General features: G+C 39.8%; 1 protein-coding gene across 6 annotated transcripts; it reads left to right on the forward strand.

The window, feature by feature from the left end:
- Positions 1-867: 867 nt before the first annotated feature.
- On the forward strand, positions 868-22980 carry reps1 (RALBP1 associated Eps domain containing 1). Of its 6 annotated transcripts, XM_061753593.1 has the most exons (20): positions 870-1057; positions 1460-1629; positions 5284-5407; positions 6041-6270; positions 6472-6637; positions 7729-7859; positions 8549-8717; positions 8799-8862; positions 11162-11316; positions 11876-11997; positions 12363-12443; positions 13089-13176; positions 13518-13619; positions 13785-13845; positions 16307-16505; positions 16586-16780; positions 18239-18328; positions 18486-18640; positions 18759-18864; positions 20859-22980. In XM_061753593.1, exons 2-20 carry the CDS (start codon positions 1477-1479, stop codon positions 20925-20927), a joined length of 2460 nt encoding a protein of 819 aa, XP_061609577.1. In that variant the 5' UTR covers positions 870-1057; positions 1460-1476; the 3' UTR covers positions 20928-22980. The 6 variants fall into 6 exon arrangements, 5 of the variants coding, with proteins under 5 accessions (XP_061609579.1, XP_061609581.1, XP_061609577.1 ...); XM_061753595.1 differs by having other exon boundaries at positions 869-1629; positions 6475-6637; XM_061753592.1 differs by having other exon boundaries at positions 870-1629.
- Positions 22981-23017: the final 37 nt, after the last annotated feature.

The following is a 23017-nucleotide window of genomic DNA, read 5'->3' on the forward strand; positions in this document are numbered from 1 at the left end:
CCAACTAAATCACAGCTCGTGATGCATTCAATAAACTGCTGAGCATAGGACATTTTGAGAAAATTGTGTCTCCTTCAGGAATAGCAACGCTAGAAACAGTAGACTTCAAAATCAGACATTGGGAATACTTTATTACAATACAGAATAACTAATTTTATTTTGAGGAAAAAGACACTTAGAGTCCTATAAATAGTTGTTGCAAAACATATTTCCCTAAAATGTGTCGATTATTTTTTTTATTCCTTTCTCAAATTAAAGAATTGGTTAATTCATCACAAATAATATAATACAAATATTAGCAAATAAAACTTTCACCTATACATTTAACATATTTTGATTGAATAATTTGATATTTTATTTATTTTAAACACAAACATAAATAGTCAAACTATTTTATATGTAATTATTTTGTGTATAATAGTAAATAATTGGTTCATTAATTATAATTAAATTGATTATAAATGATAACATTGAAACAAGATGAATTATTATTTCATCATTAAAAATTACATAGTTTACATACACATTTTAACTTTTCTTTTTTACTAGACCCCTTTTTTTTTTTTTTTTTTTTTTACTTTAAAAATGAAATGTGGCCCTTTAGCATAAAAAATTGTGCAGGCATGTCTTTCATGCACACACACAAAAAATGTTTTACGTGCTCTGCGAGTATAGACAATATCAAATCAGAATATGGATTGAATAAATGAATAATTAAATAAATAAATATTGTGACGTTTCTGTTGAAAATATCCCTTACATATGGGAATTTTGCATTGCATTGCTTTGTGCCGTCATGTCAAGTTAAGTGTGAAAGCACGTGCACTTATAACACGTAAAAGTGAACGTCGTGTGCGTTTTATTTTGAAGCATCGTCCCGGAAGTGCTGATTTACCGGAGTCTGTGACAGCGCTAGTAGGAATGGCGGCGATGGTCACTAGAGGAAGGAACCCAAAGAGCCCGAAACTTTACTTCTAACGGGCCCGCCGAGGATTTGAACCCTGACGAAACGCACGAATCACTTGCTTGTAGCGGACGAAAGGCGGCGTCTTTTGACGTGAGATACTTGGGGTCGACTTGCACGCTTAGCTTGCCTTTACTAGTGCCGCCGAGTTAGATTGAAGGTAGCTGCTAGCCAGCTGTTGGCTCCTTTGCCTGGCTGGCCCAACAAGTTAACTTAAGTGGAATACTGTATAAAAGCATTCATCGTTAAATGGTAATCGTCTATCTTGAGCAACAACTAGTGTTTTGCGACGGTAGAGAGATAGAGAGCGAGAGAGAGAGAGGGGCGTCGCGGGACAGCACTTTGTCATTGCGACTTGAGAACATAATTAGCGCTCATTTTAACGCTAGCTGCGAAGCTAGCTAAGTTGTGATCCTGAAGTCTCGTCCATTTTTCGGATCGTGCCCCAGCGACTGGCTCCGGGGCTAATCGACACCCCGTTCGTCTGCTTTTAAGGTGGCATCAGCAGTACGATGGAAAGTCTAACGTTGAGTGATGTCGAGCAGAAATATTACTCGGATTTGTTCGTTTACTGCGACACGGACAACACCAAGAAAGTGGCTTCTTACGGGAGAGTTCTTGACCTTTTCCGGGCGGCCCAGCTACCTAGCGAAGTTGTCATACAGGTAAGCTAGCGGTGTTAAAGTCCTCACTTTTTACGCTTTATTGCGCTCCAGTGAATCTGCCCTCAAAGCAATATTTTGGATACTCAATAAACTTGAGCGGCTGTCGAGAGCTGAGCTGTCAGTAAAAGCTACCGTTAGCCTTCACCAGTTAGCAGCGAGCGCTACGCAGTACGAGACACACCTTCTTCTGGCTAACGTTAGCTTCTCCGCGCAGCCCAGCTGTAAACATGGTGTGTGTGTTTGTTTTGCACATTTCCGATTACCATGTACTGTTTGCCCTCAAGCTTTCATGAGCACACATGTAAATCTTGCATCAAACGAACTCATGACTACTGCTCACTTTTCCTTCTCTAATTTTAGCAAAACTTATTGTCCCCTCGCCTCCATCCTTCCTGTACCCATTTCCTCTCCACATACATAATCGTGTATCAATACAATACATATATGTATATATACATACCTATTTGTAGACAAGCCTTTTGCAGTTGTTTTAAGCAGCCTGTATTATCTTTTTTCTTTTATATTAGAAAGAGGGCTCAACAGCTAGTCGATTTGATCAATTACAGTTGAAACCTGTTTTAGGGTTACGCACACTTCAGACACTTGAGTTCATACACGTTTAACATGTGTAGAACACATATATATTATTAATTTATCACTTTTTCAAATATTCCTGTTCTTACTGTCTCGCTCACACAGTTCTCCAAAAAAGAGGCAAAGCAGGCTTACTTCAAATTTGTCACTCCCAGTTGAAGTTTATAAAACTGACAGATCAAACAATGGAGAATTAAGCACTGAAGTAATGACCCCAATTTAATTTAACCTAATACTAAGTGGTATTTCCTTGTTCACAGTTTTAAGTTTAAATACTTCAATAAAGGTTTGTTTAATATATAATTTGGTTTAAGCCTGTCCTCTTCTTGTCAGTCATTTTAGAAATGATTTCATTCTTGGATGCCCGTCAGAAACCGAGAGCTGTGATTAAATTTCTTGCTTTGGAAGGGGAACTGCCACTAAACATTTTCAAAAGGTTGCAAAATATGTATGAGGAAGCTGCAATAGGCTACAACACAGTCAAAACGTGGGTGTCCAGGATCAAAGGCGAAGAATAAGGGTCTGCTTTGGATGACTTCTGTGACAAGGAAAGGAGTGGCAGACCATCTTCAGCAGTTAATCTTGGGAATAATACTTGGGCAAGGAGAAGATCATAGTTCAGTTCAGTTTATTTTTGAAAGGGGACAATGCAATTTCATAAAACATAATAGTCATTCCCATCATGTGTCATCATTGATGGCATAACCGTGACCCCATACACATTTCACCAACCTTTTACAAATGTTTTGTGGTGGTTGCCTTTCCAAAGCAAGAAATTCAGTCACAACTCTACTTCTGGCAGGCATCCAGCAATGATGTCGTTTCCAAAATGCCTGACAGGAAGAGGACAAGGCTTTAAAAAACTTTTTAATAAATCTTCAAACATGTATACATACGACAAACCATGAAAAATTCCGAAAAAAATCAATTATTCATAAGTTAAATTAAATTGTTTTAATTGAGAATGATTTGTAATAATAATAATAATAATAATAATTAATTATTATTATTATTACTCCCCGGCCCCGCCTGTGTGGAGTTTGCATGTTCTCCCCGTGCCTGCGTGGGTTTTCTCCGGGCACTCCGGTTTCCTCCCACATCCCAAAAACATGCATGGTAGGTTAATTGACAACTCTAAATTGCCCATAGGTGTGAATGTGAGTGCGAATGGTTGTTTGTTTGTATGTGCCCTGCGATTGGCTGGCAACCAGTTCAGGGTGTACTCCGCCTCCTGCCCGATGATAGCTGGGATAGGCTCCATATTCTAGGATATTATTACTATTAATATTGTGGTTTTATGTTTGACCTTATGTACAGCACTTTGTTACAGCTGCAGTTGTTAAAGTGCTCTGTAAATAAAGTTGAGTTGCGTATTAATATTTATAACAGATATTTAGCTCAGTGGTTCTCAGCTGTTGTCACCCTGGGACCCTATTGTTGGAAGGTCGTGATCGACTTTCATAAGAGTTAAGAACAATAAAGAGTTTTTTTTTTTATTTTTTTTTATTTTTTAAAAATAGCCTCTGAATGCACAGTATATTATATTTTAAATGGTGCTTCAAAGGAGTTTTCTGTACCGCCAAAAGTATATTCCTTGCCATGATGTCCGCCAGCCAAAGGCTGAGCTGCACTGTATTTGGTCACTGAGTAAACTAGTTGCTAAAGAACACAAAATTAGCTTTTCTTGTCACTTTCCTGCGATACTGTATGGAAAAAAATACATGCAAGTTTTCACTCGCTGTCTGTGACCCACTTTTGGGTCCCTACCCACCAGTTGTGAATAAATGAATTAGCTAATAATTAAAAAATCAAATGACTTTTAAGAATACAGTGTCTATAGCATATAGGTTCCGCTGTACTGCGCCGGCATGAAAATAATAAAGGATATATTTACATAATTTCATTTCACATCATCCATTGCCCAATATTATTTTGAATTTGAAGTTCAATATTTTGTCAGCTATGATTCAATGCTTTTACCAATGTCGTTGGTTTTTGTCATGGTGTCATTTCAGTGTCGTATCGAGGTACTTTATGCTGGTATAGTATTGGAGCCAGAATTTTGGCATCATGACAACACTAGTTCGCTGTATATATTTTTGTGCGCATTCTGTGGATCGTCTCCACTAATGTACACTGCTTGCACGAACAACATCGCTGAAAACAGAATATTTAAGAGAACCTCTTGTGACAATTAAAAAAAATAAAAGAAACAAGAAAATAATTAACATAATATAACATATGTGGTCATTACATCACCAGTTACTAATTACGTGTTATGTTTTAATAATTACTTTTCGTCATTTTAATGTGTGTTGTATTATGTATATATAATATTATGAAATTGCTTATGTTTTATTTGCTTTGGTCACATGGCATATTATGACATTTGAGTTAAAGACGTTCATTATTGTGACTTTTTGGCTGTCAGTGGTGGCAGTGTTTGCACTTTGTGACTCAGCATCTTTTTCAAGGTCAAAGAGGCGAGATGTGTGGTGGGGAAAAAAAAAAGAAGCAGCATTGTACTTTTCGTTCTTTTTTTATTTTTTATTTTAATGTGCACTAAGCGCTGCGCTGGCTTGTTAGAGACAGAACGAGTATTGTGTTTGAACAGACTGAATAAAATGACTTGTACTGTTTGTCCGCACAAAAAAAGGATCATTCAACTGTGACAGGCTGAACACTTGAGGAGTCTTCCTTATGAGTTCTATTTCTTGGCCTGATGTTTTTTTTTTAGGTTGGATATGCACAGTGGGCTGAGGTACACTTGAACAATCTAAGGATACTCAACAAGACCTACATCAAATTACTTTTTTTTTTTTTTTTTTTTCCCCTTACAGCTCTCATGTTTGATCACAATTGTAGTGTGCAGTGTACCTAATGTTATGGCCAGTGAGAGATCTTTACTCGTGTACTTTGCATTCACATTTTCCATTTTTGTTTAGTCAAGACGATGATGCAACAAAACATCTCATCTGTCTTCAGTCGTTTGCCGTGGGTCTGTTTGGTAATATGACCTTGGTAATGCTTGGTGTTGTCCGCTTGTCTGCGTGTGTTCAGATTACAGAGTTGTGTGGAGCCACTCGGCTGGGTCACTTTGGACGGAGCCAGTTCTACATCGCCCTAAAACTGATTGCCATCGCCCAGTCGGGCCTGCCTCTTAGAGTGGAAAGCCTCAACTCAGGTGAGTCCTTATTTAAAATTAATTTTGATTTGGAACAGCCTCTGAACAACTCTCAATGAAGCCACTGTTGAATTCTATTTTTTCCTGTAATACAGTTAATATTTCAAGATTATTTGATAGGGAACAAGATGGTTAGATTCAATATTAGGGCTGTATCAAAATTTAACAGGCTAGGTTGTATTTAACACTGTCAGAGAGTTTACAATGCTTATTTTTCATTAATTGGTATTTCTATGATAGTGTCAGTCAAAACACTATTTAGTGCTCATAACAAAATTTCTTTTGCTGGAAAATCAGAACAAAAAATCTGTGGCGTGAGTGCTTGTATCTCGAAACACTCTGGTCACTCCTAAGTCCAGGAACCACTGTATGGTAAATAAGGGAATTATGTTACACACTCAGACAAGAAATTGAAGAAGTCATAAGGCTTAAATGACCAGAGTTTGTCTGCTGTAAATAGCTGTGTGGAAAAAAAATAAGCACTTAGCTGGAAATATTGTAACATGAAGACCCTGGAATGATTTCACAATGTTATAAGAAAGCATAGACACTACTTCCCCACAGCAAAATAATCATGATGCTCTTCTGTGATGGATGTTGGTTGGTATTCAGAAATAATTACTGTGTTTGCAGTCAAGGACCTGCCACTGCCCAGGTTTGTGGTGGGGAAGAATGAGGCAGAGGCAAGGCATGTGGCGCTATACCAGGACCCGGACAGTCAGGGCTTATACCCCGCCTCTGCCGCCGCGTTAATACCAAGACCGCCAGGCAGGGGACACCAGAACAAGAAAGCCCCCCCCTCAGCCAGCGCACATCCTGTCCATGAGGCAGTTCAGCCCACAGCACCGAGCATAGAAACACAGGTGTGTACGTCTGGCAGCCAAGCATCATCTTCCTCGTTGTTATTGTCGGTTTGTTCTTTAAGCTTTCTGATAATTACAATCTAAGCTTGCATTGCCTTAAATGAACAACAAAACACTATTTTTAATTATAGCAAGTGAGGTCTTGACCAATTAGGGGATAAATATTGAAATATATGTTTTCAAATGGTTTGTTTCTTTTAGCAGGGAGAACCGACATCGCCCGTGGTCTCCCCTCACCAGTCCCCTCCCACCTCCCCACCTTCCTGGAGGAAACACAAGCGGCAGCACAGTGGCGGAAACACAGACAGACAACCAGTGGTGGCACCGACCGGAGTCGTGTGGACGCAGTTCCGGGAATCTCAAACTGGTAATTCAATGATAATAATATTGTTAGAAATATACAAAATATATTTCTCCGGGGGTCCTCGGTTTATGACGGTCCCGACATGGTCTGCGGTGCTCTGCTTATCACGTGGTGCAAGTGTGGAGCTCAGTATCATGTTTATGACCTAGGAGTGTTTTTCATACAAATATTCACTGTAATTCTGATAGACTTTACACCGATCTGATTGGCTTGATTGGTATAGGCTGATAATTAGAATTTTATGATGATTGGCTGATCCGCTTCAATGTCATAATTCGCCGATCCGATCAATTACGTAATTGACAACACGTAAATCATTAGCAATCTGTGCAAAACTGATGTACCTCATGGGGGAAGGTCATCTAAATGCTTCAACACAACAAATTTGATCAGGGACCTGAAAAATATACAAAAGGAGCAGTATGCCACATTCAAGCAACGAAGCAAGGAAAAGGAAACGCACAACCAAACGAACGCTGACCCAAACGGTCAGCAACACCCGTCCATATAGCCGACAGGGACAGTGAGAATGTTAGAATTGGCATGTCATTAACAGTATTTGTTAAAGTAATTTAATTGCAATAAAGTAATTTAATTACAGTAAGTTAGCACCCACTATTTCTGGATCAAGTAATGTTGATTTGACCTGACTGAACTTTAAACTTATGTCAGTTGCCAATCCTTGAATGCCCCTGAGATGTCATTGATGTTTTAGCTTTTGTATAAAATGCCAGAGAATACTTGAAGATACTCAGTATACAGTACACAAGTATATACAGTATATGAACAAGTCATTTAAATAAACACATTGCTCTATCTTGTGATGTGATCGGTTATCTGTTTTTTGAACAAAAATCCTGATCGTGTAAAGCCTAAATTCTGACTTAATTACTGCCATCAGCATAGGGTAGTGATACAACTTGCATACAAATTTAAGTCACATCGCCACCATAGAACAGAATTCCTAAACCAAGGACCCCCATATTTGGAAAATATTACATGGAATAAATGAAAATAATGTTGGACCTTTAAAAATAGCCTTGTTCCTCCTAGTTTTCTTAACAGCATTGATGATTAGTTTCTGCCCATGGCAGCTCCTGTGGCAGGTGATGGGATGTGGCTGTCACACTCGCCCCCTCTTCCAGGTCAGGAAAGTTGGGTCAGTTTCACAGCTGACACGCCGCCATCAAGCACACTCCCGGGGGTGCACCCGCCATCCGTACAGGTAAGAAAACATTATGCTGGTGTCAGGATTGTATAGTCATGAATGACTACACCAGCATTTGTCAAATCGCACAAAACAGAGTTACTATATAACCTACATTAAGCCATCATTTTCTTTCTGGCTCACAACAAATAATTAAATAATGACAGGCTGGTGTTTTATTTTGTAATTGATTATAATGTGAGTTAAAAAGCTAATCTTCAGCTAGGTACTGGAGAAAATAAGACTGCAAATGTAAATTCAATGCATCTATTTTTGACATTTTCAGTTAAATTCTTTTGGATGGCTTTATGTTATCAAATTAGATTCTGAACCTGTTGTCTGTGCGTCTTAGTCAAAATGAGACTCGTTTATTTGTTTCTATGTTTCTATAATTTCCCTTCATCCACTGAGAAGCTTTGCCCAAAGTATGATTACATTTTGTGTTATTTAATTTAGTCTTGTTGCAAGGCTCTTAATTCGGTTTTAATAGAATCAAAAATAATAGAATGTTGCATGTGTAGAAATGTCCTTCCTTTCCAATTTGTGGTCCATAATGAAATCTTTATTTGAAAAAGCAAGGCCTCCTCACTCCACTTTCAAAGGCACAAAAAGAAGAAGCTTTTTTCATGTTGATTTCATTCGGTAGAATCAAAACAAAATCTCCAATCTGAATAAATAATCCATCTGTCACATGATTACTTCCCTAGGAAAGCACAACGATACGAACAACGATGGCCTCGGCAGCAGCATCGACCAATGAGATCCAGCGGCAGTCCAGTGGCTATGATGATCCCTGGAAGATCACAGACGAACAGAGACAGTATTATATCAACCAGTTCAAAACCATTCAACCTGACCTTACTGGTTTCATACCAGGTATGAAAACAGAAAACACAGAAAACTCTCAGTAAGAAGGTGCTGACTGAGTCATATCCTGTCTCTTTATGTGCATCACAGGTTCAGCGGCAAAAGAGTTCTTCACCAAGTCCAAATTGCCCATTTTAGAGTTGTCACATATTTGGTGAGTCGGCGCCTTTTCAATGCAAATAGGCAATCATACATTCTGATGTGTGTGCTGCTTATTCGTAGTAATGGGAACTGATAATAATTTAGCGATTGTGGTTCCATTATTGATACTGCTTATTGATCAGAGTCCTTTTTGATTCTGTTATGGATTTTTTTTTGGGTGAGGGAAGTTGTTTTGTTGGCTTTAACTTTTTAATATCTTCAACTTTGGACAGAAGATACAGCATATCCAATATATACTCAGAATCTGTAATGTTAAAAAAAAAAAGGGAAAGTAGGCGACTTCTCCAAGTATGTGAAGAGACCAAAAAGCTAAATGTAGTTTTTGCATCCCTTACAAGATATTAGGATACCTTTGGAAATTGTGAAGTTCCACTATTATGGATGCAGTGAAAATGAAGTATTCTGTTTTTTAAACACCTTAAAACACTGAGACTGACAAAAGTCAAAGCAAAGCTTCTAACGTCCATTATTCCTGCCAGAATATCAGATATCTTTTAATCCACCATGTATACATATTTTTCACTGGTTAGGTTTCCCAATACCGTATATGACATGAGTCTACTAACATTTGGGAATATTACAGTGCTGCTTTTGCATTCAACTTTATCCAAAACGAATTCAGAGACAAAACAAAATTGTACTGTAAAAAAGAACATATTACACCTGGTTTTGCAAAATACCTTCCACACGATTATAGTAATTGCCACCTCCAGAGTGACTCGGTCTGAGATATGTGAAGACCAGAGCAACCTCGCCAGGGACCAAGGCCAAGTCAAAGCACTGGTTCTTCCCCTCGTCTTCTCTTTTTCTGTTTAGCATCTCAACACAACAAACAATTTTACATATTTTAATTTAACAAATTATAACAATTGAACAGTTTGAGAGGTTGTTTGTTCAAAACCTTGTTTTGTCTCACAATGGCATATCATGTAATATTAAGGAACTGCCAAATGTTACGGAACGTCTGTATTTTGTTACGGAAATCACTGAACGCTAACTCGTTACGGCCGTAACACTGATTGTTGCGAATATTCGGGGGGGAAATCCAGCTTCTGACATTACCAGCACATCCACATTGAACAGCTGCCTGGTGCATGCTATTTTATTATTTTATCACACCTCCCCAGATATTTTTGATGGAACATCCAAATCTCATATACTGGTACTTCTATTCAGGCTATTCTATGCAGGTGTCCACCATTACAAGGTTGACGTAATAAAAAACATAAAAATAACAAATATTGAACCTGTAATTTATTAACAACTAGGACTGTTGCACAGAAATGTCTTAACAACATTTTGAAAATATGGAAATTTGGACAAATTGTTCTGGAAGTGAATTTTTTTTTGATAAGTGCCAGTGGGAATCTCCCACTGGGAAGTATAAACAAAAAATAACTGGCCGTTGGATTAGAACTTTTTTGTTCCAAATTTTTTCTGAACATTCTCCATTTCGCCATCTTTAACTTGACTTCCATACTGAGTCTTTTTCTTGCTTCCCTGGACTTTCTTTCTGGTCTGCGTGGAGTCAGTGATTACTGCCAGAAATGCACACTTGATTGACTGAGTACAGTCATGTGGGATGGCTTAACTTGCACGTAATTTGTCTGTACGTTTTGTCACTACCATAAAGCCTGTAATGCTGTGTTGCTTAAAATAGAAGTGCCCTGTAGGTCTTGAATCATATCCTTCTTTTGTAGCTATAGGTGTGGGTCCGTATGGGACTGATTGTGGGTCCGGACCCAGACCGCGGTCTGTCAGTTAGTGACCAGTGCTGTAGCCCTATTAACAGAATGTTCGCTTCTGCAAAATGAGAATGAAGTGGAAAGAATACATAGTGCTTTTGTCTAAAACGTTTCTTGTAATGTACACAAATAAGACAGAAAGAGCACAGCTATCATCATCCCGCATGCAGAAGGGAAAATGTGAGCCAGATTAGGGTTTATTTTTACAAATTAAATTGGGACCGATTGACCCTAATTTAATACTGTTTGGTAGAATTGTGGCTTTGTCATTAGATTGCACCCATGTGGTTTCCGCTACTGTTAAGACTACCAAATGATGTCATAGTTGCGTCAATGTATTATGTATCTCTAGATAACTAATGAGAAGTCTGTTAATGTTCGGTATAATCCATAAACACTCCTTTGTCAAACCTGTTAACTGCTGAAATCCTTCACAAGGTTGCAGAAAACCAAAGTCATGTGCGAAGAATGTAAATCTTGTTCGATTATCTTTTTTTTAATTGTCACTATAGCATGAATTAGCCACAGTCATTTGTGTGTCTTCAGGGAGCTTTCAGACTTCGACAAAGATGGCGCGCTAACCCTGGATGAATTCTGCGCTGCATTCCACTTGGTGGTAGCCAGGAAGAATGGCTATGACCTCCCCGAGAAGCTGCCTGAGAGCTTAATGCCAAAGCTGATTGACCTAGATGACTCAGCAGGTTGGCAGCTTCACTCCCTTTCATTTGTTCTCCTGATCCGTCTCTTCACCTTGGACCACATCAAATCTCAAAAGTATAGTTTGTGCTGTGCATTAACTGTACATTTGTGCACTGCTTCACTAGTATTCACATTTTGTTGATACTCGGCACAAAATGTCTTTCATCTGCAACTTATTTGTCAGAACAGATGACATGTAAGTGTTTAGAGTACACAGACCAACAGCATTTGCTGGTATGGTTGTTTGTCTATCTGTGCTCTACGATTGGCTGGCGACTGGTTCATGGTGTGGGATTGGCTTCAACTCACCTGTGATCCTAATGAGGATAAGCGCCAAGTGGTATAAAAAAGGATTGATGAATCAAAAGACAAATCTGCTCCTTATATAAACATAAATATATTGTCACTCTTTTATATGATACTCCAGTAATAGGAAACTTGTCATTTTGATAGCCTAAGTAAAAAAAAGAAAAGTTACCTATTACATTGTGCTACCATCTAGCAAGCCTTTTTTTCATTTTTATGGTATTAAAGTTAACGAGTCATATTTATGGTACGCAGAGGTTCCAGAGCAGACGGCTGATGTTGGGTTCTCGGCCTCCCCTGTTGAGGTGACTCCCAACAAGTCTCCCTCCATGCCCTCGCTCAACCAGGCTTGGCCGGAGATGAACCAGAGCAATGAGGTTTCAGTACACAGACACACACACACACACACACACACAATTACCAATTACTCACACAAGTATTCTGTAATTTCTCTGCATTGATAAGGTTATTTTTAACCTTCGTAGTTGGCACTGAATGTCAGTTGTTAGCAAACATAATCCCTGATGAATAAGCATGTCCTCTCTTACTTCTGGGGCTATTCTGTCCCCAAACTCAGTGGTGTCACTAGATGATTTTGTCTCTGATGATCTCACTTCATCTCTGGATGACTGGCGATGACACACAGTGCCTCATACTGTTGATATGAATGTGTGATGTCACTGCACTGGCTGTCTTGCTGACTTGTTTTTCATCTTCTCACTGTCCGTCTGTCTCCTTGCAGCAATGGGAGACGTTTAGCGAGCGCTCCTCCAGCTCACAAACTCTGACCCAATTTGACTCTAACATTGCACCAGCTGACCCTGTAAGTCGATCACTTAGTATGCATGGTTTCACCATTAATGGAAAGAAGACATTAACCCATCCTGAAATGATCTGTATTGTCTCTTCTGCCTGTCTCTCTTGCTGTATCACTGTGTTTGGGAATGAGGTTCTTTCAAATGTGTGTGTTTTATTGGGTCTCTTTTTTTTTTGTTGTTTTTTTTTTTCCTACTGCCACATCCCTTATAGATTAATATTTCTATATATTGGGAGTTTTGGTGAAAAATGCACTATTGTACTTATACATTTTTCTTTCCGCGATTACATTTGATGTACAGTCAAGCAAAACAATGGGCAACAAAGTTGAGCACAGACTTATTTATTTAAGATCAGCAACAATTGGAGATCATAATTAGATTTTTGTCACTAAGATTAAGGAATTTGTCACTGACGATTTAAAAAAATAATAAATAAATAAATAATAATAATCATTTTTAAAATGCTTCAATGTTGATACAAATTTTGGATGAGCGTAAAACCCCTAAAAATTGTTGCATAAACCTGCTAAGAAAGACACAAAAACAATCTCCTTGGCTGATGTGGTGATGATAATGATGATGATGATAAATTGATAAGCACAGTTTCTCTCTCTCTCTCTCTCTCTCTCTCTCTCTCCTCTGCCCTACAGGACACAGCCATCGTCCACCCCGTTCCCATCCGGATGACCCCCAGTAAAATCCACATGCAGGAAATGGAGCTGAAGAGGACTGGCAGCGGTGAGAGCCTCCTCATGGCTAAATTACCTCATAATGCATCTCAAATGAAATAAAGTAATCTTTAAACTGCCTGTTTCTTTTCACTTGTACAAGATTTGCCATTGATAGCTGTCTCCAATTAACTGTGATATTGCCCATCTTTGTCTAGTTTCAACACCACAGTGAGTCAGTACAGACTGGCACGTTGGATCTGTAGAACCTGTGTATTGAAATTAGTGCAATGCAAAGCGTCCAAGTAATGACCTCAGAAGACGTCTCATTGATTTAAAAACAGTGTGTCCTTGATAATGATTGCTATAAACTAAATTATTTGCCTCCACTCCTTATTTCCATATCTTCAGATCACAACCATCCGACCAGTCCATTATTGGCGAAACCACCAGAAGTATCCGAAGAAGCCAAACTACCCGCCACCATGAAGTTTGTACCAGCAAATTCTGTAGGTCAGTACATAGCGATCTGGTTAGTTTGACATTCTTTAATAGAATCTTGTTGTGCAAATATGACCATTTAATATTACTTAAAGTAAAAAAGGCAAATTGTGTAGTCCAAGAAGTCATATTTATATCAGTATAGCTGACCGGGTTTTTCTTTTTGTCTCCATAAAGGTGATGGTTACAGCAGTTCTGACTCCTTCACATCTGACCAGGAGCCAGTTGCAAGACAAAGGTGACTTATTACCCTTGACAAACACATGGGTTTGTTTTTAGTTTGCAACTCTTTGTGATTTTGAGTCTTCACACTATATTTTGGTGAGAATCCAACCATCGATGATGTCTTGAGAATTAATAAAAATTTCACACATTCCCTGACTTTGTTAATGGTAAAAAATTTAGAGGGGCTCCTCTGTTTATGACAGGCTTCCATTCCTACGACACTGATGTAACACAAATCTGCACGCAAGTCAGGAGATGGGAAGTTTCTTTCACTAACCTATGCTAATGCATAATTGAAGTTAATATTTGTGAAAAACACTTGGAGGCCATGAATATAAAACAATCAAATGATAAACAGTCAAACAAAAGAGAACAATTCCTTGCTTTATTCCTGTGGTTGACGTGCACACTGGAAAACCTTGTAGGGCCGGACCATTGTAAACCGAGGACCCCGTGTACATACATCATCCTATATCTGTGAAAATATTCTGGCTTGAACAACATTTGCTGTGGAGGCAGGGTCAGCTGTAATGTTAAAAGTAGCTTTGTCTGGATCTGATCCATATTGTGATTACATTTTTTTTAACCACCGTACATGCCGTATTTCATTTGATTGTTTTATGTTTATGGCCTAAAAGTGTTTTAGTGTCTTTATATTTATTGTAATTGACTTCACTCTTGTGTGAGCATAGGGTAGTGAAAGACGACAGCGCTTTCCAACTTGCGTATAAATTCAAGTTACAGTGGGTACGCAAAGTATTCAGACCCCCTTAAAATGTTCACTCAGCCATTTGCTAAAATCATTTAAGTTAATTTTTTTCCTCATTAATGTACACGCAGCACCCCATATTGACAGGAAAAAAAACTGAATTGTTGACATTTTTGCAGATTTATTAAAGAAAAACTGAAATATCACACAGCCATAAGTATTCAGACCCTTTGCTCAGTATTCAGTAGAAGCACCTTTTTGAGCTAATACAGCCTTGAGTCTTTTTGGGAATGATGTTTTTCGCACCTGGATTTGGGGATCCTCTGCCATTCCTCCTTGCAGATCCTCTCCAGTTCTGTCAGGTTGGATGGTGAATGTTGGTGGACAGCCATGTTCAGGTCTCTCCAGAGATGCTCAATTGGGTTTAAGTCAGAGCTCTGGCTGGGCCATTCAAGAACAGTCACAGAGTTGTTCTGAAGCCACTCCTTCGTTATTTTAGCTGTGTGCTTATGGTCGTTGTCATTGGTCATTGGAAGGTGAACCTTCGGCCCAGTCTGAGGTCTTGAGCACTTTGGAGAAGGTCTTTGTCCAAGATATCCCTGTACTTGGCCATATTCATCTTTTCTTCTATTGCAACCAGTCTCACTGTCCCAGCAGCTGAAAAACACCCCCAGAGCATGATGCTGCCACCACCATGCTTCACTGTTGGGACTGTATTGGACAGGTGATGAGCCGTGCCCGATTTTCTCCACATGTACCGCTTTGAATTAAGGCCAAAAAGTTCTATCTTGGTCTCATCAGACCAGAGAATCTTATTTCTCACCATCTTGGAGTCCTTCAGGTGTTTTTTAGCAAACTCCATGTGGGCTTTCATGTGTCTTGCACTGAGGAGAGGCTTCCGTTAGGACCACTTTGCCATAAAGCCCCGACCGGTGGAGGGCTGCAGTGATGGTTGACTTTCTAGAACTTTCTCCCATCTCCCTACTCCATCTCTGAGCTCAGCCACGGTGATCTTTGGGGACTTCTTTACCTCTCTCACCAAGGCTCTTCTCCCCCGACTGCTCAGTTTGGCCGGACGGCCAGCTCTAGGAAGGGTTCTGGTCGTCCCAAACGTCTTCCATTTAAGGATTATGGAGGCCACTGTGCTCTTAGGAACCTTAAGTGCAGCAGAAATTGTTTTGTAACCTTGGCTAGATCTGTGCCTTTCCACAATTCTGTCTCTGAGCTCTTCAGGCAGTTCCTTTGACCTCATGATTCTCATTTGCGCTGACATCTGTTGTGAACTTAAGGTCTTATATAAACAGGTGTGTGGCTTTTCCTAATCAAGTCCAATCAGTATAGTCAAATACAGCGGAACTCCAATGTAGGTGCAGAACCATCTTAAGGATGATCAGAAGAAATGGACAGCACCCGAATTAAATATGAGTGTCACAGCAAAGGGTCTGAATACTTATGGCTGTGTGATATTTCAGTTTTTCTTTTTTAATCTGCAAAAATTTGAACAATTCTGTTTTTTTTCTGTCAATATAGGGTGCTGGGTGTACATTGAGGAAAAAATTAACTTAAATGATTTTAGCAAATTGCTGCAATATAACAAAGAGTGAAAAATTTAAGGGGTCTGAATACTTACCATACCCACTGTACGTCGCGTCATAAGAATAAACCTTTGTTGCAAACCGAGGACCCCTTTTATTTATGTTCACTCAGTGATTTTGTAGATGAGGTCTGGATTTTCTAGTGTTCTTGTTTCTATGTCTGTATCCAGGTCTCAGTCGGGCGCATCTCCGGAAGCTCTAAAAGTGGTGGCTCCCCCTCCCCCTCCGCCCCGCCCTCACGCATCACACTCCCGCTCCTCATCGCTGGACATGAACCGCAACTTCGCCGCCACCTCAGCCACAGGACAGCTGCAGCCCGCCGCTATAGCTTTCCCACCCGCAGTGCCTCCTCGACCGCTTCCCACACAGGTAAGACAAAAAGCAACAGTTGTGCTTGATTTATTCACTCAGAAGCACAGACCCATGCCTCACTTATCTCCTCTCCAAAGTCATCAGTACCACACACGGGACAGCGCGCTGAGGCTGAGGGTGCGCCGGGAGCGGGGGCTGCGCTCAGCGCCACATCTCCCCAGCAGATCCCACAGCAACCTAATTTCGCAGACTTCAGTCATTTTCAGGCCTTTGCGGCATCTGAACAACCTTCCAGCCTGCCGGAAGTTGACAAGCACAGCGATCCTGGACAGGTGTGTGCGTGCGCCATCTCTCCATGGTCTAGTTCTATCTGATGATAAATAAGCGGTTTCCCTAGCCTTTATTATGGCAACACACTTTTTTTACATTAAAAAAACCTTCCAAAATGTGAATACACAGTTCAAGTAAACCTTATATTAGAGCACATTTAAACACAACTCACACTGAACCGAAGTGCTGTACATAGTGCATTAGCCAAGAAAAAGTAGAAATGTGAATGATGAAAGTAAATAGATAAAATAGATGCAAATCATCCATCCATCCATCCATTTTCTGAGCTGCTTATCCTCACTAGGGTCGCGGGCTAGATGCAAATCAGAATTTGAAAATTAAAACAGCATAATGAGACAAAAACCTAACTAATGACATACCAGGGTAATATATTTAAAATGGTGGGTTTTGAGACTGGATTTTAGGGGGCAGTTTGTTCCATAACTGAGGACCAGCAATTGGAAATGCAGTCACTTTTTTGCATAGGCAGGAGACCTTGGCTGGACAATCTGAGGGACCTGGTGGAGACATGCGGTTGTATGATACCAGCTATGTAGCTGTGGGCCAGGGTGTTAAGCCACCTTAAGTCGTATTTTAAGGTGTAGCCTCGACTGGACTTAAGGCCAGTACAGGGGTGTAATGTGTTCACAGCACCACCACAGTTCTTCGTGTTAGTGAGCAACCTCACCGCTGCTTTTTGGACCATGTGAATCTGCGCCACTAGAGTCAGAGGGAGACCAAAGCTAAGAGAGTGACAATATTCTCTACTATTATCTACAGTTATGAATGCATGGATTATTTTCTCTAGATGCTTTTATAAAGGATCAGACTTGAGTTTGGCATTAATTATTAAATGATAAAACTGGTCTTTACAACAGATAAGATTTGTTTGTCCAGGTCAAGATGGGAGTCTAAAATAACACCTAGATTACAATACTCACAAGGCATGCGAAAAACAAGTTAATACTGCAGAGCTTCTGTTTTTTCATCAAATCTACGTATTCGCTGCATGCGTGAACCACACTGCCCCCTGTAGTGTGCGCACAACAGAAGTGAACATACTGTACTTCAAGCTAAACAGATGACAACACTAAAGCCCGTAGCAAATATTGCTCTGCAAAATTGCCAAGAGAAGGGATAACGCCCAGTACTTTCAACGCAACCATCCTTGCCCACTTTTTCCCTTACTTTGGCTTTGGCCAGCCTTTCTGATCATGTCATGGGTAGGGAACGTCAGTTTGGGGACGGTTTATTATGTAAATTAGAACTATACAAAGTGGCGACTGCTTGCTCACGGACAGGTTTTCAGAAATAGGCATATTGTTTAATTTCACACTTGATGGTTGGGGAGGCACTCTAGAGACTATTTGTAAACAACCAATTAAAAAGTCATTTCCATAACATGTCCCTTTTGAGTGATGGACTTTGAGATGCTTTTTTTTGTCTGTGGGTTATTGCAGGGGGACAAGTCTTCAGAAGGAGCTGGGCCCTTAAGAACAGTCAAGAGTGACGGCCAGGCTGATGAAAGAACTACCACCACTGTTAACTCTGTAATTCACCACCAGCTTGATTCTTTTGATAGTCGACATCAATGTAATATTACTGAATTTTACAGTCATTAACAATTACACAAATTAAAGAACTAACCTAATTGTTCATAAATCCAGACAAAACCTCATGTTTGCCTTGTTTTTGTTATTCTTCCAGACCAAGAGTTTGTCTGGCCCTTTAGGCCCTCCTCCCAAGCCTATTCGTCGCAGGTTGAAGTCTGAGGATGAGTTGCGGCCTGAGGACGAGCAGCACGGCCCTCAAAAGCCAAACATCATAGCTGCTGGCTTGGCTATTCAGCCCTCTATCCCCAGGTTGGGAAAGTTACCTAAAGTGCATGAAATACGTCTTGGTCACCAGTTGTATCAAGAAAGTCTATTTGTGTGTGCGTGTGTGTGTGTGCGTGTGTGTGTGTGTGTGTTATGGTGACAGGTCAGTAGGTAAGGATAAAAAGGCGATACAAGCATCAATTAGAAGAAATAAGGAAACAAACACGGTGTTGGCAAGACTAAACAGTGAACTGCAACAACAGCTGAAGGTACATGCACACACAATTCTGTAATGTGTAAATAATTTGCAATACTACCATAATTTCTTGTGTATAATGCACATTCCCCCCCCCCCCCCCCCTAAAAACCCCAACTAAAACTAAACACTAGGGGGCGCCACAATATTAAATATATTATTAAAGAACAAGTAAACCTCAGTATTAATATTGCTGATCAGTATTGATAAGCAAAACAAATTAGGAGAGGGTCACCACTCACATTTATTGCATATAACTATATCAATGAATAGAAACTCATGGGTGCACATTATACATTGGAAGAAGGGTTTTCCTCATTTTATTTTATTCGATTTTTTTTTTGTCAATTTTGGGGGTGCACATTATACTCAAGTGTGTATTATATACGATAAATTACTGTAATTAAATGTTCAACTCGAATCGCACTAAGTAGAGCAAGGCCCTCAACCTAAGCCAGTGATTCTCAACCACTGTGCCGCAGCACATTAGTGTGTTATGAGAGGTCATCAGGTGTGCCACTGGAAATTGTACAATTTCAAATATGCCTGAGAATCATTATTTACTAAACATAACATGTTGCCACTCATCTACCAATAACAGCGATGTATAGTTACAGGCAAAAATATTGAATGCACTTCTAGTTAACCTGTGTACCTGTTGCTATTCATAAAACATAATTATCTCAGTATACAGTGTTACCTCAATATACAAGTTGAATTTGTTCTGTGACTATGCTCATAACTCAAAACACTCAAATCATCTTTCCCCATAGAAATGAATGAATGGAAAAGGCAATCCATTCCAGCTCTCCCCTCCCCACAAATAAAAAAAGAAAAAAATGTGAATGATAATTTATTGTCGCTCCTTCTGGTGTATGCAACTTGGGTACCAGGGGGTCAGTATAATACAGTCTTGACACAAATGAAGTTTTTCGCAGAGGATAAAGAATATATGCTGTGAGTATTGTTATCATCCGTCTACATGTGTTCCTGCACCGTATATGTTCAAATATCCGTTCCTTAAAGCGTTAACACACTTCCACATAGATGTTATTTTTTTAGCCCATCTATGGCGTTTTGCATTGTTTGTTAGCATTAAGCCTGGGCTTTACATGATCAGGATTTTTGGGGCCGATCACTGATCAGCGAGTTTAAAAAAACGATGACCGATCACAAGATGGAGCAATGTCTATTTAAATGGCTTGTTCATTTACTGTATATACTTATGTACTGTATACTGAGTTTCTTCAAAAATATTCTCTTGTCAGGTCATGTATTCTAATCAGTCATGTCAAACCAACTTTAGAACATGACAGAAATAATGGGTACTAACTTACTATAATTAAATTACTTTATTGTAATTAAATTACTTCACACACCAAAACCTTAGAGCATGATTTGACAGAATGCCGGCATGTTTACGTACAACCGTTAGTGCTAGCATGAGCTTGCTGGGGTACATAACGTTTTGTTGCCTGCTTACGATCCATATCGTATTAAAAGTACGTAAACATACCTCAAGCAATTCTTGAATGAACGTCTTCTCCCGAGCACCGGTGAGCACCACCACACGTTTTTCCTCATTTTGTTCTTTTTTGACCAACACAATACACGCGCGATCGATTGTTGTTGTGGCCGTGGTAACGAGTGTATCCTGTCCCGTTTGAGTTGACAAGATAAAGCCCAGTGATCGTAAAAGATGGGATACGGTGGTATCGGAATATAAGATTTTATTGCACTAAAGGCTAGGCAAATAATTCGGCCCAAGGACTGCTTGTATCTCTAAAAATTGAAAGTCAGGTCACTTTTATCTCAAGTTATCACTGTATATACTTTTTTTTGTGGAAAATATGTGCCTTAGCTTAATAAAGGTTGGGAAACACTGACCTAGACCAGACCCATATGGAAACTTTCCCCTAACACTGACGTTTCTCCTCGAAGCAAAATGTGACTTTTCCACATTTTAAGTCTAATTCAAGTCCCTCCTACCTTGTCGTTTTCCCCCAGGACTTGCTTGAAGAGAGGATATCCTTGGAAGTTCAGCTGGAGCAGCTCAGACCTTTCTCTCATCTTTAACCAACACCGATGAGGTGGTTGTAGTTTCTCCAAAGCAAGGCTGCGGCTCTTGGTGGGATGCCACCCCCCACCCTCAACCCCACCCCACATCTCTTACTTTCCCCTCCCTCCCGTTCACAGCGTGCACCATGTTTAAGCCCACACTTACTTATCAGGTGTATAGCGGAGTGGGCCAGGGAGCAAGCACAGTGCGGCTGTGAGAGTGCGAGAAGAAAAGATGGCATGGGTAATTCTTCAATGTGGCACTTTTCAATTTTTTCTCAAGAGACCTGTATCCATGGCCGACAGCTTAGTGGGGAGGTAGTGTTGGACTTTTGGCTGTAGCTACGAGTTCCGTCTGAAGAGACATCTGCTGGTGAATGAATGTGTGTGTGAGTGTGTCTGTTTTTGTTAAATGTCTGGAGAAAAGTACCAGTCTTGTCAACAGACCAATCTAAGGTTTAAAGAGTTCATTAGCCAAATCTTAAAAGGGAGTTACACATTGAACTTCTGTAAATAACTACTACTGAAAACAGATATTAAATGTTTTCAGCAAAACAACAACGATCACAATCAATTAAAAATTAAACATTTTCTGCTTTTACCACTAAGGAGCCACTGAAAATCTAACGTTTTCTGACTTGTTTGGTGTGGTTTCTGGGAAAGAGACATGTTTGGGGTTGTTTCTGAAGTGCGCGATGCCCACATGAAGTCTCTCCACCTCTCGTGCGCTGTGAGTTCAGCCGTCCTCGCTCATTACTGCCCGCTCTGAAGTGCGTTTGTGCGCCTTGATTTGAATGGGTTCCGATTTATGCCAAATGACTGAACTATCACTGCTCTCGCACCTCTGTTTAGTCTGTTATTCATACTTATTTCCATCATATCCGGTTCGCCATTTTTTTTTTTTCAAGCCCCTTTTGAGAGCAGCTTTATTTTTCCAATTTCCTTTTACGTAAAGGGAGCTTTTAAGTTTATTCCAGCCACACGAGGCGGCATTTATGAAGGACTCTGGATGATGGGTTTTCCTGTTATTTCCCGTGCGGCACAGATCCAGAGTTGATATTTCGAATCATCTGCCGGATGACGTCGGCACTATGCAAGTTCGGTGCGATACATCTCCACAGCTGTTTGAGCTTATAAATAGTAGCAACTGTGTCTTTGTATCTCGGATCTTCCAGAACACAGTCCACTGTATATGCTCCAAGACGGAAGCAATTACACATCAGTGTTTTGCACTGTGAGCCTAGATCTGTTTAAAAAAACTAAAAAAAAAAAAAAAACAGAATAACAAGACTAGAGACCAGTCACCACAACCGAATGACCCAACTGCACTTTGAACATAAAACCCTCTGTCTTGTATGGCTTTCTTTTTTTGTCTTTAAACTGCTAGTCTGTCAGAAGTATAAAAAAAAAAAAAATAAAGGTCATCACACAAACCACTTTAGTTGTCGCCTGGAAAAAGTAAGGTTTGTGCCATCCCAAAATAGCCTCTCGTTTGGTTGATTCTAAAGTTTTATTTCTGTGTCTAAGGCCTTACTCTTAACTCCCCTGCTTGGAGTTCAGGTTTCCATGGTGACTGACTGACCACCTTGTTGCAAACAATGGCTTGCCTTTTGTTTTTCTCTGTTGTGGATGATAAAGTATTCTGGGTCTGTATGTATGAAAGTATGTTTGTGCGTGCGTGCGTGTTGCCACACCTGGAACTAATACCATTTAAAATTATTTAAAAAACAAATAAATCATGCGACGGATTAGCGCTTGCCACACGAATAGCACCCATCGTCCCAAATGGCAATCCAGGCAGAAGCAATCAGTTGAAAACAACAAAATCCGTGGTGAGATTTTGAATACCATTTGGTTTCAGATCTGTGTTGTAAATTGTATGTGACACACCCTTTTTGGACTTGTGTACATTTGGATTAATTGCTGACTAACAGCGAAATATTTAATTCCTTCTCTCTTTGGCTGTGGGATCCTAGATGTTCAAACTGCATGGATGTACTATATCTCTGCAGTCGACTAGCAGCTGTGTGATTTTTACATAAAAATAAAAACGACAACATTTTAAAACGTGTGCTCGACTCTCTTGACTGTATGGCCTCATGCTTGCT

The sequence above is a fragment of the Phyllopteryx taeniolatus genome, chromosome 18 (assembly GCF_024500385.1).
Source record: "Phyllopteryx taeniolatus isolate TA_2022b chromosome 18, UOR_Ptae_1.2, whole genome shotgun sequence".
NCBI classification, from domain to species: domain Eukaryota; kingdom Metazoa; phylum Chordata; class Actinopteri; order Syngnathiformes; family Syngnathidae; genus Phyllopteryx; species Phyllopteryx taeniolatus.

Excerpts from the sequence above, each read along its gene's own strand:
- reps1 (XM_061753592.1), top strand. The coding sequence starts at position 1,477 with ATGGAAAGTCTAACGTTGAGTGATGTCGAGCAGAAATATTACTCGGAT. Across the intron at positions 16,781-18,238 it reads AGCACAGCGATCCTGGACAG|GGGGACAAGTCTTCAGAAGG; the intron begins GTGTGTGCGTGC and ends GGGTTATTGCAG. Across the intron at positions 18,329-18,485 it reads CTACCACCACTGTTAACTCT|ACCAAGAGTTTGTCTGGCCC; the intron begins GTAATTCACCAC and ends TTATTCTTCCAG.